At 33.8% G+C, this 17,379-nt stretch overlaps 3 protein-coding genes across 6 annotated transcripts; 1 reads left to right on the forward strand and 2 right to left on the reverse strand.

The window, feature by feature from the left end:
* Window positions 1–21: 21 nt before the first annotated feature.
* Window positions 22–10,969, reverse strand: LOC138180419 (nucleoredoxin). The gene is made up of 7 exons (XM_069114273.1): window positions 10,352–10,969; window positions 2,183–2,452; window positions 1,530–1,630; window positions 1,219–1,414; window positions 1,047–1,137; window positions 759–895; window positions 22–676 (listed from the first exon to the last, which is right to left on the reverse strand). Exons 1-7 carry the CDS (start codon window positions 10,847–10,849, stop codon window positions 449–451), a joined length of 1,521 nt encoding a protein of 506 aa, XP_068970374.1. The 5' UTR covers window positions 10,850–10,969; the 3' UTR covers window positions 22–448.
* Window positions 10,970–11,614: 645 nt separating this feature from the next.
* On the forward strand, window positions 11,615–12,740 carry LOC138179633 (mitochondrial import inner membrane translocase subunit Tim10 B). Its single transcript, XM_069112616.1, has 3 exons — window positions 11,615–11,893; window positions 12,017–12,112; window positions 12,256–12,740. The coding sequence occupies exons 1-3, from the start codon at window positions 11,870–11,872 to the stop codon at window positions 12,427–12,429; spliced, it is 294 nt and encodes a 97-aa protein (XP_068968717.1). The 5' UTR covers window positions 11,615–11,869; the 3' UTR covers window positions 12,430–12,740.
* Window positions 12,741–13,348: 608 nt separating this feature from the next.
* Arfip (ADP ribosylation factor interacting protein arfaptin) lies at window positions 13,349–17,328 on the reverse strand. Of its 4 annotated transcripts, none has more exons than XM_069112607.1 (7): window positions 17,097–17,204; window positions 16,857–16,970; window positions 16,278–16,466; window positions 16,014–16,181; window positions 15,621–15,942; window positions 15,356–15,533; window positions 13,349–15,276 (listed from the first exon to the last, which is right to left on the reverse strand). In XM_069112607.1, the coding sequence occupies exons 3-7, from the start codon at window positions 16,447–16,449 to the stop codon at window positions 15,124–15,126; spliced, it is 993 nt and encodes a 330-aa protein (XP_068968708.1). In that variant the 5' UTR covers window positions 16,450–16,466; window positions 16,857–16,970; window positions 17,097–17,204; the 3' UTR covers window positions 13,349–15,123. The 4 variants fall into 4 exon arrangements, with proteins under 4 accessions (XP_068968708.1, XP_068968707.1, XP_068968709.1 ...); XM_069112606.1 differs by having other exon boundaries at window positions 16,857–16,973; window positions 17,097–17,183; XM_069112608.1 differs by lacking the exon at window positions 16,857–16,970 and having other exon boundaries at window positions 17,202–17,328.
* Window positions 17,329–17,379: the final 51 nt, after the last annotated feature.

The following is a 17,379-nucleotide window of genomic DNA, read 5'->3' on the forward strand; positions in this document are numbered from 1 at the left end:
TATTTTTTAATTTATAAAATAATTGTAATCAAGGCATGAGATTAACGATTATTACTTATATGGAGAACAGAGTTAATAACAAGCACTTGCTAGTAACTCAAGATACGTTCGACGTGTTCATTTGGCGTTTATTAAGTAGTACATAATATAATATATTAACGTGTGCATGTGTACACTTAAAAATACAATTCGCTCAGTTTTTATTAACTATGATATTATAATACATGTCTTTTGGTTACTTCCACAAAGGGGTGTGCGAATACAAGCGCCATTTTGCGCGAGATCCTTCCTACGAAAGGAGCAATGGTATCACAGAGACAGGATTGAGAAGAGAGGATGGGGTTTCTTTTTTTTGTGGTTGTATAATGACCACTTAAAATCTTGACTGCTCCTTCCTCCACATGGCTTTCAATATTTTGTATAAAATTGTCAATTGATTTCCAAAAATTCAAGTAGAAACGTAATCATTCTTAGCAGTTTTGTGTACTGCAGCTATTTTGTTTATAGGCAATTTGTCATTGCGAAAACTATCGACAAATTGTTGTACAGAATCTACAGTTATTTCGGCACCATCTTCCATCACCACATAAATTCCTCGAGGTATATCAATTGCTGTTAAGAGAGGTACAGCATCATCTAAACCGACAAATTCACGAAGAATATCTGATGTTTCACACTATAAGGAAAACAATAGTATATCCATTAAATTGAGAGTAATTATTAATAATTAGTTATGGGTAAATACGATTGGTACTTACATCTAATGCTACATAAAATTGCAAAATATCATCTGGATCATCGTAATTTGGATCATAGTCAGGTCTACCTTGTCTGTACGCCTGTGCAGCTGGCAATAATACACTCTCTGCGAATTGAATCTCACAGTCTTCACCTTCTGTCAGAGCATAATAATGACATAAATAAATTACCGGTACTATACATACATAGAAAGATTTTTATTTATTTAACGATCAATATGTTTCTAAAGTTTTGTTCTATCTTTGTGTCCGTTCATTTTGTATATAAATATTATAAAGTGAACTTACCGACAAAAAGAATAATTGCCGGTGCATCATGTAACGAAGCGGCGTATTTTTCAGTTAAAATATTCACCAGACGACTGGTCCATGGAAAATTCTGAAAAATTGAAGACTTTATATCAAAAACAGCAAAAAAACGATGAAGTAATACAAATCGATTCAATAAATTTTTATTTACCAATCCTTCAGGATCCTCGATTAATTCCGCTCGACCATCCAAAGTTATAATGTTATCTCGGGGGTCAAGTATTACTAAAGTGGGTATTGCTTGTACGTCGAGAGCACTTGCTAATTTTCGTCGTCTCTCTTCTTGACTAAAAGGTATCCTCAACCAAGGCATCGTTTCAATGTAAACGTTGTAAGACTCTTCGCTCCTAACATCATAGAAATTGTATTTCAATTAATGACTATACCGTAATTACTTACTATGTAAGTATATATTTTACGTTTTATCCGAAATGAATAAGTGACATAATTTTTTCAACTTACCTATCTGAACTTACAAAGATCACCTCGAAATCGTGACCCCTTTCTCGAATTCGCTGATAGGTGTCCACAAGTTGTGGAGTAAATGCTTTGCAAGGTGGACACTGTATAAACGCAGAAAACGTATATCATTTTCCATATGATATTTATAAAGGAGAAAAAGTTATATTTTCTCGTCAAAATAATTAATTCAAAAGAAATACGAGTCAAATAAGATGATATATTTTTTGTTCCCTGTCTTCTACAATATCTAACGTTACGTTATATTATTAAATAGCAACGTTATTTTATGATCGTTAGCTTCACACTGTTATTGTTACCTAAGATTCTCTTTTTAACTTGCACGATATAAACATGAAACAGTTTGGAATTGTTGATCGATTATTCAGTGCAGGAGAATTGGAGCACAAACGGTTAATTTTAACCACGGTGAAAAATACGTAGATTTAATCATATTTTCCAATATCTCGTTAATTATAAATTTCCAAGAAATCGATAGTTTGAAGAATAGAATACTACTTCAGCGCTATGAATAATTCGTACACGAATATTTTTGTGTACAACTGTGCGATTTATAAATATCGAGACGAATACGAGAAATATACTTTTTAGCTTTATATAGTTGAAACTTATGAGAATATTGTGTAAGTATATACCCAATGTGCGCTGAAGTAAACACCCTTAAAGCAATGACGTAACTCTTCGTGTAGCATGGGTTCGTTACTATCGCGTGCCCCACATGGCAATAAGGGTCCATCTTCGAGAGCAGCCTTCGGATGAGGAGCCTTCCAAGGAAATTCAGCCCCGCTGGAGTCGCCGATGGTTCGCTCTACACCTCCTCTGGTTACCACCGAGCCGTTAGAACCGTCCAATAAAATCAAAGTTGGTACATCGGCCTTTATCCGATACCTTCGAGTCAGTCTGGTCTGTAAAAGAGATACTTGGTCGGCTATAAGAGTATTTCAATGTTGATCGTGAGATTCTTCAAACTCCTCCATAAATATTCGCGAGAGCCACCATTCTTTGTTTTAAATCGCAAGAGAAGATTTCCATTCGACAAGATTGCAATAATCTCTGCGACTTGATTCCTGATCAAAGTATGAAATCGAGAGAAAAATTTAAGTGATTATATAAACGTTCTAACATATATTTCTATAAGAAAAAGAACCGTGTATATTGACGAAACGAAACCTGTTTTAATGAAATGTGAAAGGTGTAACTAGGCAGGAGTAATTGAAGTTGCATATCGATGAAATACGTGTATTGTAATTTACTATATTTTAATATGTAAAATGAGATTTTGGATGAAAATAAAATTGAACCAAAGCACACAGCCTGATCAGAATTATTCGCTCTAATAATTTTATTATCTACGGGAAGCATTAAAGCATAATATGTGATAAATTAATTTAACGGCTGCTATATTTACGCTAATCAGAGAAATAGTAAAATTACTGTTTTACTCTTTACGCCTCAATTCAGATATTTCTCCAAATTGTTTTCAAAACACGATAAAATAAGAGAAATCGATATAAAAGTTACTTTTACATTCGATTATTATCCAGAGTCCCGATAAAAGTAATAGCGCAATCCTCGTCGGTGTTTTACGTTGTACGATTTTACGAAAATACGTTTCTCGCCACGTAAACTGTGGTTTTGAATTCAGCTCGCAGTGTACTTGAGTATTGGCTACAAAGAAGAAAAAAAAGAGTTGAAGCAAAAGGAAGGAGAAAGATGAAAAGATCGAAACCCATCAATTTCAGGAACCGTGAGAGGAATAACGTGACGATATAAACGAACGAGGCGTCGTGTGTGCTGCGTGCACACGCACGTTCAAGAAATTCGAAACACGTAGCCTGCCGCCTCTGTTTCTTCCGTTATCCTTCTAGCACGCAACGAAATTCAAGCACGGCGAAAAAGGGCGCAACGAGTATCTACAGGGGAGTAATGTCTGCTGACAATGAGTGCTATCCCTTCTGCCCCCCAGCTGCATGATTACAGTGCTACAAGAGGCAAAAAAGGGACGAGAATGGAAGGCAAGGGAAAGGGGCACGAACATGATAGTAGAAACTGGTTGAAAGTTTTTCAAGCCGGAAGAGATAAGAAAGGATGAACGCGCACGGGAAAGATATATATATAAGCAAATAACCCCAGACGGGGTTAGATTTCCGTTTTTTCCTAGATAAGCAGTCAACCCTCTCAATATTATGCTCGAGTTGAGAGAGAAGTATTAGCAATTCCTTTCCTTTCTTTTCGTATCCTTTTTTAAAAAGGAAGTATCTTCCCGTTTTAGTGGTACGAAGATAGCAGAGCCCGGTTGATAATAAGAATCGCCGTCTCTTCTAGCAGGCTGCACGATTATAATACATAGTATGAACCGTGAAAACAGAGATGATAAGAAAGCTAAAAGTTCGTGCAGCGGCGCAAATAAGAAAGAATGGCAGTTTCGAAGGGTGCAGACTTGCTGGAAATTCTTTTGTGGATTCTGAAACAAGCGGTAGCTGCAGCTACCTACATACTTCCTTTAGTTGTATTGTTTTGAATTTCTCGTGGTTTCGAACGAACTTTTGTAATAAAGTTACCGATGGAGCTTGCTATACTGTTTGCTGTTTATACATATAGAGACTTTGATTATTTTATTTAATTCCAAGATTATCCTTCAAGCAAGGGTTTCTACGTCCTACGCGTTATGTATTTTTACTATCCTTTATCCGTTATGTATCCTATTTTTATTCACTCTAATAAAGTTCTAATCAATTATCCTAATGTTTAACCATTTATTCTTAAAAAAAATACTTTTTCTACCAATAGGAAAACAGTAGAATCCATTATATACATATATTTAAAACAAGCAAATAGTCGGTCTTAAATGCTTTGATACCGTTAAACGATGCATTAACGATTTTTGTCGATTGCGCTAGGACGTACTTACACTTACGTACTTCTCTCGGGAAGATGATCAACTATAGTATTCGTTAGCATTGAATACTGATTCCCGTTAAGCTCTCTGATTACAAGAGAACAAAAGAAGCAGAGAAGATCGAAGCACAATGGACATATTGCGGAAGCCTTTTATACCAGGGTAGATAATGAAGAACAGTCTAAGAGGTGAAATAAAATTTCCAATCATTTCAAATTTTTCGATGACGAATAATTCATTCGTACGACGCTATTTCGTACATTGTTACGCTTATTACTATAACTCTGTCCTATCTACGCCTTCCATTTCTAAATATTATTTATATAAAGATTATCGATACTATTTTATTAAAAAAATAGCAATATACTTACATCGCTATGATCGTTTATCCGCCAATTTGTACGACTAACAGTTAAAACAAATGTTCATACCCCAACGTTCAATTTTTCTATTACAGGCGAAGACGACAACGAACCAAGCAACAGAATCGAATATCTGTCGCGTGATACAAGCTTCCGCGGAGACAAAAGGATGTCTGAATTAACGGATCTGGTTCAAAAAGACCAGAGAGATTTCAATAAATCTTCGGTAACCAACACCTATAGCGCAATCGATCCTCCCTCGAAACTTTCGTTGCTCGACAGGTTATTTTCTGGCGGACCTTTTCCTTGAGAAGGACTATATACCCTTGGCAGTATTTTCCCGATCGAGGGAGATCGGGAGACGAGTAAAATTCGGAGGACGATGCGCTACAGCCGAACAGAAAGAGGGTGAGCGTTGGAATAAGGCAAGAAGGGTTTTCTCTAGGTAGCCGAACGTGCGACGTCGTACGTTATCGCGACCCTTCACGGGGAGGCATTACCTCGTCCCTTCGTATATTTCCTAGGGCGCTTTCTCGTTCGTTCCTACGCTCGATGTATATATACATTGGTTCGCCGTCTCCGTCTGGAGCGGTCGATAACGCGTACGTCCTCCCTTGGCGTTGCTGCCGCTCGCTCGACGGTGCTATCGTTATTTCCCCCGGTGGTCTGTATGTCCCCTACCACGCTACTTCCATCGCTCCTGCTTGCTCGTTCCCCCGTGTCGTCCTTGCTCCATCGCCCGCTTACCCTCGTCGATTCTCTTTCTCCCTCCCGGCAACGGAACGCTTGTGTCGCTACGAAAAATCCTCGTGTGATACCATTATTCTATCTACACACTGACTAGCCACGTTCGATTAAACGTTTCGTCCATGCTTGCTACGAGTAAGTGTCGAATATCGGATATCCGACGAATATCAAGATTACGCGAGTCGAAATCGCTTTCGATCGTACGGGCTTTTTCAACGAGATTACTTTCTTTCGTATGAACAACCGTACTTTGTTTTTGATTGTTTCAACTATTTCGAGTATCACGGATACGGAAGAGGATTTTGGAAGATGAAGGATAATTTGAAAAGTGACGTTTTCTACTCTTCATTTTTTAGCAGACACTCTGCCATTTAGTCTGTCTCCGGCAAGGGGAACCCTTTGCCATGCCATGACATCGGGTAGAAGACGAGCGATGGAGGGGAAGGGATGAGATCACTGTTGACTCGTTCGCGCGCGTTCAATCGCCTTCTTCGTGAACGACAGAGGTGCACAACGCGCGCTTTGTCGCGCTAAATTTTCCGGAAAGCTTTCTTGTCGTTAAACGGTTTATCTCGCCGACACGCGTTTTACGTTATATGATTGCAATGTGTGTTATTCGCGAAAGTATAAAGAGCTTTTTAAAATACGTTTTAAAGTACTTCAAAAAATAAGATTCATACATTCGTACATAAACGTTGTTAACCAATCACGAGTAAACTATATCTTCAGGCAGAAAGTTAAGTTGTTAGTTTCTGCGTAAAATAATTGGCGACACGAGTTAGTCTTTATATAACATAGATGACCAACAATGTGTTAAGAAAAGAAACAAATATTTTGCAAATATTGTCCATTTTCAAAGCTAATTTTACTTCTACAATTTTCAAGATTCTATAATTTTTATTGAGTTCGTATAAAATTGAGTGAACTTGACGTATATGTATATACCATTATATCTAGATTAAGTACGATTTGGTATGACGCGATCTGTGAACGTTGTTAATCGATTTGACGTAGGGGTGAATATAATTTGGAGTTGCGCACCCCTGGTATATACAGATATCGGCCTCCCGACGTCTCTCGTCCGACCGAGACTGACGAGACCACTGTGTTTCCATTGGTCAACCCCAGCAACGTCTTAAGACTACCATGCTTTCAATTACACGCAAACGACTACACGTTTGTGTATGGCTTGAAAATGTTACGGAACATGGAAGAACTGTTCGCATCTTATTAAGGATCGATTTTGTAAATTGTAAGGGTTACGAACGACAATTGGAACACGTTTGAAACGTTTACGTTCCCATCGAAATATCTTCGAAAGGAAGATCCTTGACGGAATAGCGTAGTAGAAATATTTAACTAAAAGGAGGGTAGAAAGAGGAGAAACAAAATTTAGCGTCGCTTAAATTAAAATAAGAATAAGAACGTAGGAATTAAGATAGTATATAATCTAAAAAGACGAATTAAATGGCTAAGAGACATTGGGAGAGCATCGGTAGGGAAATGACGCGAAACATTTAATTTTTTTTAATTCGCCCAACTTTCTGCCACTTTTATGGGTATGATACGCGCGGCGTCAAAGCATTTGCAGGATTTCACGCGAGTTTTTGAGTCATAGGCACTGGAATACATTTATTCGGACGATTCGTATGTGCTACACTTTTTCTTTGACCACTGCCGAGTAGGTCGTGTGTAATCTACACGATATGCCAGGTAAAAAGCAGACAGGAGCAGAAGAGGGAGGAGGAGGAGGAGAAATGGGTGTGGGTGGATGGAAAGGGGGTGGAAAAAGGTGGAGGAAGGATTACATAGTGCCGCGTACGGGCCACTCTGTGTACGAACTGCCTCAAAGTCTATCTAGATTCCAACGTCTCTCCCCTTCCTTTTTTTTTCTTGCTGTTTCAGTCGTTTTCGGGGAGCGGAGGAGACTTGCATCGCCACCGATTCGCGCGCACACTCTCTCTCCCTCTCTCTCTCTTTTCTTTCTATGTACGCTCAAACGTAAACATCTTTCCTCTCTTTTCGGTTTGCTACCTTCCGTCGCTTTCTTGATCTCGCCGGCCGAATGAGAAAGCTATTTGCGGAAGATATGGGTCGGCCACCCCGAATGCAAAGGCTGCCTTGACTCTTTCTCAGGTGCTTCTGCGTCTAAGGCAAAGCCACCCGCCGTATACCTTTATGAAACGGTTTACGTCGTACAAACGATGAGCAGCGCACCTCTATTACCTAGCTGTTCAAGCAGCTGGACACTCAGTTGCTTCCTTGATACCACTAACCGTTCAGTTTTGTCGAACAAACTGGACACAGTCCCCTTGCTCCCTTCTCAAGGAGCGACGTAAAAAGATAGCCCCGGCTGCCACCGGAGATCAATACGGACTTCATTAACGATGCATGGTAACGCAACGATAACTCGCGTTATTAACCGTAATCTCTGCCAATTACTTGCTTCTTTTTTTGTTCTTATTGACAAATTTACATTATGATCTCGTGAAACATTTCCTTTTTAATATTTTTGTTTTCAATAGACAATAATGGAATTAAGAATTTATTTTGCAATTGTTTCTGGCTTCTTTGTTTGCTTTCAATGCGAAAGGCTAAAAAAAATGTTGAACGAGAAAGAGAAAGATGGTGAATGAGGGAAAATTTGATCGTCGTTTCTTTCTTGCAACCTTCCACAACCCAAAGTTGCTCTTCTCATTGTTAAATGAATGGAACTGTATACAAAGAACCTACGATTTCAAGGGGGTGATTCCCAACGTGGATCAGGTAGATAGGCGGAATAACGAGCAAGGAAGAATCACGAGGCTACTTGACGCTAATTGCGCAGGACTCTTATCGTTACATTTACTCGTGAATCAGACTGTCAAGTATATATGTGTATATATATATATACATACATACATACATACATACATATATTTTTTTTCTTTGTCTATTACTCTATATGTGTATATATATATATATATATATCACAAACACTAACAATTCGAGTGGCTTGACTAATGATCGTGAAAAAAAGACAGAGAATAACAACCTCCGATCGTTCCTTACATTCACATGCTGCTAATGCGTATGCATCCAATAAGTACTAACAGCAGCCGCCTTACATAGCAATTTTAAAACATCTCCATTACACAAATGCAAACTATCCAACGTAAACCGCTGTTTCAAACCGTCATATAGGAAACCGTTACTTTCCTTTTTCATTTCTCCTTTCTCCCGTATCATTTCCTTTTAATTCGTTACCCCGATGCGATAGTAGAACCTCGTTAACGTGCATAAAAAGTATAGGGGAAACCGAATATCCACTATGCGCGTGCGAAGTGTTGCAACGTAACGCAGAGTCACTCAAACTTTCGAGACAAGAGATATGTGCGTCATCGAGGTGCGTGGGTGATGAAAAGATCAATGTACGATGCCGTCCTACCGTCTGCTTTTAATCGCCACGAACAAAATTCTCGTCTCAATTTCAGTTCATTCATTTGCTTGTTTCCAATTAAAACGGTATTAGGAATTTTTTCACAGATTTTCGTAACACCTTGGTAAAATTATTAGATTTACAATTTCTTCCAGCACCATCTGCAGGGTGAAATTGTTACCTTAATCGGCATTTCTTTTACTTGGATTTCTGAAATTATTTTTTAATTCATTAGATTCTTTTTGACTTGGACTAAATCTTCGTATAATATATCATTAGTCTATAAACTTGTACTATAAAAAGAAAAAGAATAGATTAAAACACGCTTTACTAGAAAGAAGTCGTACAAATGTTGATTAAAAAAGAAAAAAGAAAACATATTTGATCGTGACTGAAAAAGCACGTTAGTAGTTAGTTCGTAGAGAAGCAGATGTTTTGTGGAAATATTACGAACGATTTTTAGTTAGAGAAAGTCGACTCTGCCTCGTGTGTCGGTGCAAATAAAATCGGACCCTAAATAGCACGTCTGGCGAGGGGTTAAAACACCCGTTGGAAATAAAAAAGGCGCTGCGCGCACAGTCCTTCTGCATAACAGCATGTGTGCCTTCTCTATGTATACATGTGTAACTTTATGACAGACATATGTATACAAATTTCAAATGATACGCTCGCCTCAATTGATCACAGCCCGTCTGACCGTAAAATTCGCATAGCCGGTGAAAAAGTCGTGAAGAAAAGCTGCCACCGTTGGGAAATATGGGAAAACCATTAAAATTATTATCTCGTACGGTGTTTCGAATTAATAGAAACGCGCTTTTTCATTTTCAAGGAGTTAGTAGTTATCTGAATGGCCGTTCCGGCAAACGCAACCATTATTCGGCTTAAAAAGCCAATCTAATTATTTGATTGAATTTAATTGAAATAGCGTGGCTGCGCGATCTCAGTGATAAAGATTTGGTGATATCGGCTTCAAGCAGAAAAAAAGAGAGAGAGATGGAGTAATTCGAGTGCAATTATTTAGGAATGTTCTTTCGCCCGTTATAATCTCGATGGTGGTGAATAAAATTGAAAACAAGAAAATATATCGAACGAAAGATACATAGAAGCTACGAAATAAACATAGTATGAAAATATTTTAGTGTTTCTGAAAATTTTCGAGAAAGAAAATATGATTGTTAATTTCGTAGAACTTAATAGTAAAAATAGATATACGTGACATTAACGTGTTTACGACGCCTTATTTTGGTACTGTCAAATGCCACAAGTATTACTATCCATAATTTGTTTAGCGATATCCCAATAAAGATAAGTAAAAATCGAATAAAGTATAGGAGGAGTGGAAATCGAAACATGAAAGAATTACAGAGATGCGTGTTACCTTTCTCTCGTAGTCCAAGTTCGGTACAGCCAACCAGGGTAACTCTGCAACGTGTGCACGGAAACTTTCTTCAAAGTCGAGGACATCGGCTACGTTACTCCAAAGAACCACGTGCACGACCTCGAACTTTTTCCTCCTTTCTCTACCTCTGGTGGAATTCTCTGTGTCCCGATCGTTTTCCGTGTGTGACGGGGATAACGAGTTGACATTGGTGTACAGGTCGAGCAGCTGACGCGTAAAGTCATCGCACGTAGCACCGGGATTAATGAAACTAAAATACACACCGATCACTTCACAAGTCGGCTGGCCGTCTTCATCGACAAGCATACCACTTGCATCGCACGGTTTTGTGTCTTGTTGATTAACCTGACTGCACCGCGACAGTTGTTTACCGAACAGTCTATGTTGCCAACAGACTGGTTTCGCGGCGGCCGCAGGTGACTTTTTCGTTACGTTTCCCGAGCTGGATGATGCCTGCTCGCTATAGCACGCGGCCATCGCACGTAACAATTAGCCCGCTTCATTCACCGGCGACACGCACTGACAAACTTTCCGTTTCTACACTGCTTTCAAATCGAACTCGGTTCTCCTTGCTCCGTCAACGCCGACTGATTCACGTTTCGCTGACTCGGGACCCGCGACCAATCACAGACGTTTTGATCCGGTTAAACCCGAGCGCCACCGAATCGCGCCGATAAACGCGCGCTTTTTCTCAATATTGGATGTATTCAAATTATTCCTTTTTCTTTTTCGATTAACGTATCCTTATATAAACTGTAGAAACCTATTTTTTTAATTTTCCCATTGTTTCATCATTTTCTCATATGTGTGCCTGCTGTTATAATGCTGTTTTTTATTTCGCATAAATTTCTATTGATGTTTCATTCGTCGTATATATTATTTAATATTATATTGTGTAAAGTTTTAATCGAGAAAATAAAATATGTCGCAGATAAATAATATTGAAAGAAATGTATAACACATATTATGTTACAAGTTTCAAATTGTACTACATTCTTGAGTATTTCAAATATTCTGAATATACGTTGACTTAGTCTCTATTTGGAAAGAAATTTAAGCTATCATAAGTCGCTGAAAGTATTACAGTTTCTAAACTATTTAATATTTACAATAAGTGTTTAAAGGTAGAAAGAAAACAATTATTTAATAGTTGTATGTATATATGTACATACGTATATGTAAGTAATTTAATCATGTTTCAATAATGTGACATATAAACGCAACATGATATTGGTCATTAATGAATCCTGAAAAAGATTGTGACTTTGCAAAGTTATTGCAATATTGTTATTTCATTAATTAACAATTTTTAATTAAAATTATTTTATTCGAAATTTACCAAAATCGATCAAAACATATCAACGATCGATATTGAAGTTATCGATACTAATTTGAAGTACATTTACGTGACATAACCTGGATAAAAGTAAAACCGGCGAATACTGTGACATTGTAAACTTATTATTTAAGTTGGGAATTAAAATAAATAATTCAAATATGGATGCTTCAATTATCAGAAATGTACTTAATTATTAATAATCCATGTCTAATAATTGATTATTTACTCCTAACCTATTTCATCTATTGTACATAGAAATACCGATAAAATCACATTTTTATGTATTAATGTTATATTTTTTATAGATGAAGGATTTCCATAATTTATTTAATCAAATGTCTGAAACATGTTTCAAGACATGCGTGAGTACATTTATATCAAGGGATATATCTACAGAAGAGGTATGTTATAATTAAATTTAAAATGTATTATTGGTTTTATTTATAAAATTCATGTATCCCATCACAATTATTGAATCTACAAGTACTTATGTACTAAAAAATATAAAATTTGTTTTTTTATTATGTTTTTAAATTTACCATAGATTCAATGCATAGAGAACTGTTCAGGTAAACATATCCACGCGAATCATAAAATAATGGAAATATTTATGGAAGTGCAACCTGCTATCGCTCGTAAAAGCATGGAAGAATTTCAAAAGACTCAGGCAGCTTTAGATGCAGCACAAAAAGAGCAGAATTCTGAAAGCAATAGATAGTCAATTTTGTAAATTAATTAGGTCTTCTATTAAATATATTTTTTAAACCTAACTGTATTTCAAATTACTTCTCTTCCTGTATGTATTTATTGTTATTTATAATTATTTACCAATCAGTTCTTGTAAAACACTTATATATTTTATGTAAATATTCTATGAAAATAATAAATATACAAAATACTATAATTACCTTTTTGATAATACATTTCTAGTTTTTAAATAAAACTTGATATTTTGATAGGAAACAGTGCTAGTAATTAACAAGAATTCTATACAAAGCAAGATATATAAGCATTCATTTATTGTTTGGAGTTTGTATACACATAATATACACACAATAACATCATGATTAGGAACATAATATAGTAGCTACAATACATTTCATAACTTAAAAAGTGCTTCAACTGGATATTTCAAGTTATTCTGTGTAACTTCTCATTCTTATTTCTATTTAATAAATATAAGATTTTATTTTTGTTTAATTACAGTATTTGCTTTTGTTGGTCTAAACATTCCTAAAAAAAACCTGTTAAATAATGGAATGTATTTTCTATAGATTCATAATAAAAAGATATAATAATTTTCAGAAATTATATATTAAGTTAATTTGCATTATGTAAAAAAATAAAATGTTATTATTACAGTATGAATCATAATTTTTGCTTTATGCATAAATGTAGATGTATAATGATGATAATTCGCAAAAATTTGGAAAGTGAATTGTACATTTATTTGATGTACAATTCACTCATACACATTATTATATGTGTATTTGAAGATTTATATTATGATCACATTGGAAGAGTTAGTTTAAAACATGATAAGACGCATTGATGATATCATAATATAACTAGCTTCATTTTTATGATTTAAGTTACTATTAATGTTACTGTAAACTTTAAGTATAAGCAACAAACAATAATGACAATGTACATACATTTATTTTATCTATACTAAAAATTTTTCTATTTATGAAGCGTAATAATTCATAACGTTTCAGTATACACAATAGTGCTGCTTTAAAAGAAATATTTGTATACATAATGTCAATGTGTATGAAAGTATATAAAATTATAATTTTACACAAGCCATTTAATTTTTAAATATTCACTTATAAAATATGACTAGTTTGAATCTGTTTTGCAACAGTTAAATATTTTCCTTTTCATACATTAATCAAAATTAATTCTTTTTTTTAGTAAACCAATACTGTAGTATATATAAAAATGTAAATAAACTTATATTTTCTATATTAAAATACTTAAAAGTTTTATAAAAGTTAGATATTATAATTACATATTATCTTTTGTGTTATGATAATATGTTTAATAACAAAATAAAAATTATTTATTTTGTAAAAATGTATATAACATAATTTGAAAAAGAAAATAAAATTAAGTAAACTTAGTTACAAGCATCTTTGTATAAATATTAATTGCACAAAGGAAGTACCATTAATTTAAAAATATGATTAGGCTAATCATAAGCATGTAACTTGTTCCTATTTTTATCAAAACAATTGACTATTACATAAAAAAATTTTAAATGAAGTCAATATATACATACAACTAGACTGCAGATATTTATACAAATTCACATCATTTAGTATATAATTAAAAGAGAATAGCCTTAGCAGAAAATTGTTTTAGACAATACAAGTACCTTATTTTAGGTACAAGTACACAGAAAGCACTATACGATATTTTATATATTTCTTCATATCATATACATTCTGTTCAATTTTGCACTTTTAAATTTGCTATAAAATGCATAAAAATCCGCAGTCTACATATAATAATAAATAAGTAGAAATATTGAACATTTAATGTATGGAGTGTCCAAAAATGATTGTATCAAACTAACATACAGCACTTATTAAATTAAACCGTCTAATATTAGCATTTTTTTTTGCTCATTTTAATTAGCACCGCATATTTTAAAAATATGATATAATCTTTTTTGATCCTGTGTAGTTGGAAATACTCAGATTCTCTTTCTTTTAAAATAGATTAAATTTAACAACGTGCGGAAATAAGGAATATATTTCGACCTAATAGTTATAAGAGAATCGAAGTTAAAATTCGGTCAATATCTTTATTATTTAAAATGAAATGAGGAATATTAAAATAATATAGTTCTCAATTTGTTTAATTTATCGAATTTAAATTGATGCTAATATAAGTAAAGAATCAATGCTGTTTTGTACATACCGTAAAATTCAAAGCTCAATATATCATCATAGTTTATGTATTTACATTAGAACTTCTTTAAGTCAGATATAAAAATTAAATATCTATTGCCTTTAAAGTTTTGTAAGCATTGCTATCGAATAAAAAGAATCTTCATTAAATCTTTCATCAGAAGTTATTCATTATTATTAACTGTTGCATATAATTATTAATTATATAATTGAAATTCATTGATACATATGACATGCATCACGGATATTGGCCAATATTTAAAGCATAATTCAGAAATTATTCAGTCTGTTTTTAGATGACAATCTATTCTTCTTCAAAAACTTATTGAAACTGACAAACTATTTGACAGCAGTGTCCTTTAGTACGTTTTCAAGAGTGTTTGAAAGTTGTTCTACCTTGTCATTTCCTTTGTCTTTCAAGAAGAAATTCGTATGGACGAATGCATTTTTTTGTTCATGTTTCCCATAACTTGAATTCATTTCTTCTAATGTAACTACTGTTCAAGCCACGATGGTAAAGATGAATTTGGCGATTTAACTTTTATGTTAAATTGCTTCAGTGTGGCTTCCAGAGCAGTTTGATTTCCAGAAAAATAAGCAGATACTGCATTATGGAATAATAATAATTGTTTATGCATTACCTTGATCTGTAATAAGAAAAAAAATTGTTACAATATGTAACATTTTAAAAGAATATAATATAAAAAATTAAATCTAATAACATACTCTATTTTCATCTAAAAATTTAAGTTTAATCGAAACATCTGATCTTAGTTTTTCAAAATTTTGCTTATGCTCTTCATAATTTGCCTGTGCTGCTTCCAATCTTGCTGCATTGCTGCTATCGTTTTTTATTACTTGTGCTAATGCTTCAAGATCTGTTCTATAGGCATCGTATTCTATTCTGTAAACAAACCTCTTTTGTTTATAAATATTTGCAAAGTATATTTAACTATTTCTCTTGTTAAAACAGTGTGATATTAACAATTACCTTGCTGTTTCATATTGTCGTACTGTAAATAATGTGTCTTCGATAGTTTTATTACAAAGTGTATTTACTGAAGAAACAAAAAAGTTTAAGGCCCCTAATAATGTTTCACCATTTTTAGTCAAATTCCTTTGAGTTTCTGAATTATATAGAAACTCTTCTTGTAACTCTGGAGATTTTTGTGCTAACTCAGAAAATGCTTCCCCTAAAGCATGTTGCGTTTGAACAACATGATGAAAATGAGAAGCTAATGCTCTAGATAATCGTAACACATTGCAGTACTTTCTTTGAGTATCTCTTAATAATTCAATTTGTGTTTCAAGTTCTATAAAAGGAAAGATATAACAGTTATATAAGAAACATAAATAACATTAAGCTATATTATATAGAACTTACCTGAATCTACTGTACGGGATGTTTTCCCAAGTTTTTCATACATTAATTGTCTTGTACACTTATATGTAGAAATACTCCAATTTTTAATGCTTTCAATTTTACTCTGGGCAGTACGCATTGTCTGTGTATCACCATTTTGAATAGGTGTATTTGGAGATACTGTTACAGCTATTAGATATATAAAAATATTTGAGTAATGTTCAAATTAATTCTTTGCAATAAATTTATTAGATTATACTTCATTTTAACACAAATCCCACTTACACATTTGAGATATAGGACTGCCCAATGTTAAGTTTATTGTAGCTGGTCTAGGTTGATTTTCATTATTACAATTATTTGGTACATGAGGTGGAGGAGTTCCACTATGAACTGCACTATCGCTATCATTTAAAGATGGAGCATCTTTCAACATTTCATGAATACTTCGCTCCATTCCACTTAATGCAACAGCTATATTATGATATAAATAAAAAAATATATTAATATATTTAACATGTTTTTGGATAAAAAGTAAAATTAAAACCTGTTGGAAAGTAAACAATTGGAAAATTTGGAATATATCTTAAGAAAGATATTAATATAATATATCATAAAAAAATAGATCTCAACAAATCTAATTAATAAAGACTGATCAAAACATTACTGAAAATTAATCTATAAAACATAGATATAATTACTGAATATTCGTAATAATTTTATAAAAAGATTTACGAACAAAAATGGTGACCAATATTAGACAGGAAGTCAAAAAATTTACAAAAGAAAATGTTTACATGAAACCGCCATTTTTTACAATATACAAGTCTCAAAAATTGTTATGTATAAATATAAAGATCTTACATGTAATAATAAATAGTAAGTATTATAGTACATTACAGTACACTAATCTTTGACACTGCATCAATTAAGTGAATTGTATAAACAAAAGACGCATCAAGAACTGTCATATGACACCTGCTTTAAAACCAAATACGGTTAGGCTAATATTTGTTCATATACATCAGAGTAATGTATTGTTAGAACAGTCAGGAACTAAAGTCTCTAAAGAGTAAAATGACATTATTTTGTGGTAGTACTCACTACAAAATCAGAAGATATAAGTAATTCCTACTATTCTATGCTTAAATCTTCAGAACAAATCTTTATAATGCTTCATGGAAGATATAAATGATATAATATATATACCGACCTAGGTGGCGTACACTAGCGTAAATCGCAATCTTTGGAAACACCCGGAAAGTTAAATTTATAATAATAATTTATAATACTTTCGTTCAATTTATATTGTGTATTATTTTTTTCTATTATAATAAATGATTTTGTTTCTATGTACATTAATACAAATCTTAAAGTCAAAGTATAA

This window comes from Bombus flavifrons, chromosome 5 (genome assembly GCF_040668555.2).
Source record: "Bombus flavifrons isolate JBK064 chromosome 5, iyBomFlav1_principal, whole genome shotgun sequence".
NCBI lineage: Eukaryota > Metazoa > Arthropoda > Insecta > Hymenoptera > Apidae > Bombus > Bombus flavifrons.

Bases quoted from the DNA above. Each gene is read 5' to 3' on its own strand.
- LOC138180419 (XM_069114273.1), bottom strand. From the start codon at position 10,849: ATGGCCGCGTGCTATAGCGAGCAGGCATCATCCAGCTCGGGAAACGTA. The intron at 1,415-1,529 runs GTAAGTTGAAAA...CTATGATGTTAG, and splicing joins ATCTTTGTAAGTTCAGATAG to GAGCGAAGAGTCTTACAACG. The intron at 677-758 runs GTAAGTACCAAT...TTTTCCTTATAG, and splicing joins AATTTTATGTAGCATTAGAT to TGTGAAACATCAGATATTCT.
- LOC138179633 (XM_069112616.1), top strand. From the start codon at position 11,870: ATGGATGCTTCAATTATCAGAAAT. The intron at 11,894-12,016 runs GTACTTAATTAT...TATTTTTTATAG, and splicing joins ATGCTTCAATTATCAGAAAT to ATGAAGGATTTCCATAATTT. The intron at 12,113-12,255 runs GTATGTTATAAT...AATTTACCATAG, and splicing joins GGGATATATCTACAGAAGAG to ATTCAATGCATAGAGAACTG.
- Arfip (XM_069112608.1), bottom strand. From the start codon at position 16,449: ATGGAGCGAAGTATTCATGAAATGTTGAAAGATGCTCCATCTTTAAAT. The intron at 16,182-16,277 runs GTAAGTGGGATT...TATATCTAATAG, and splicing joins CAGTCCTATATCTCAAATGT to CTGTAACAGTATCTCCAAAT. The intron at 15,534-15,620 runs GTAATTGTTAAT...GTTTGTTTACAG, and splicing joins CGACAATATGAAACAGCAAG to AATAGAATACGATGCCTATA.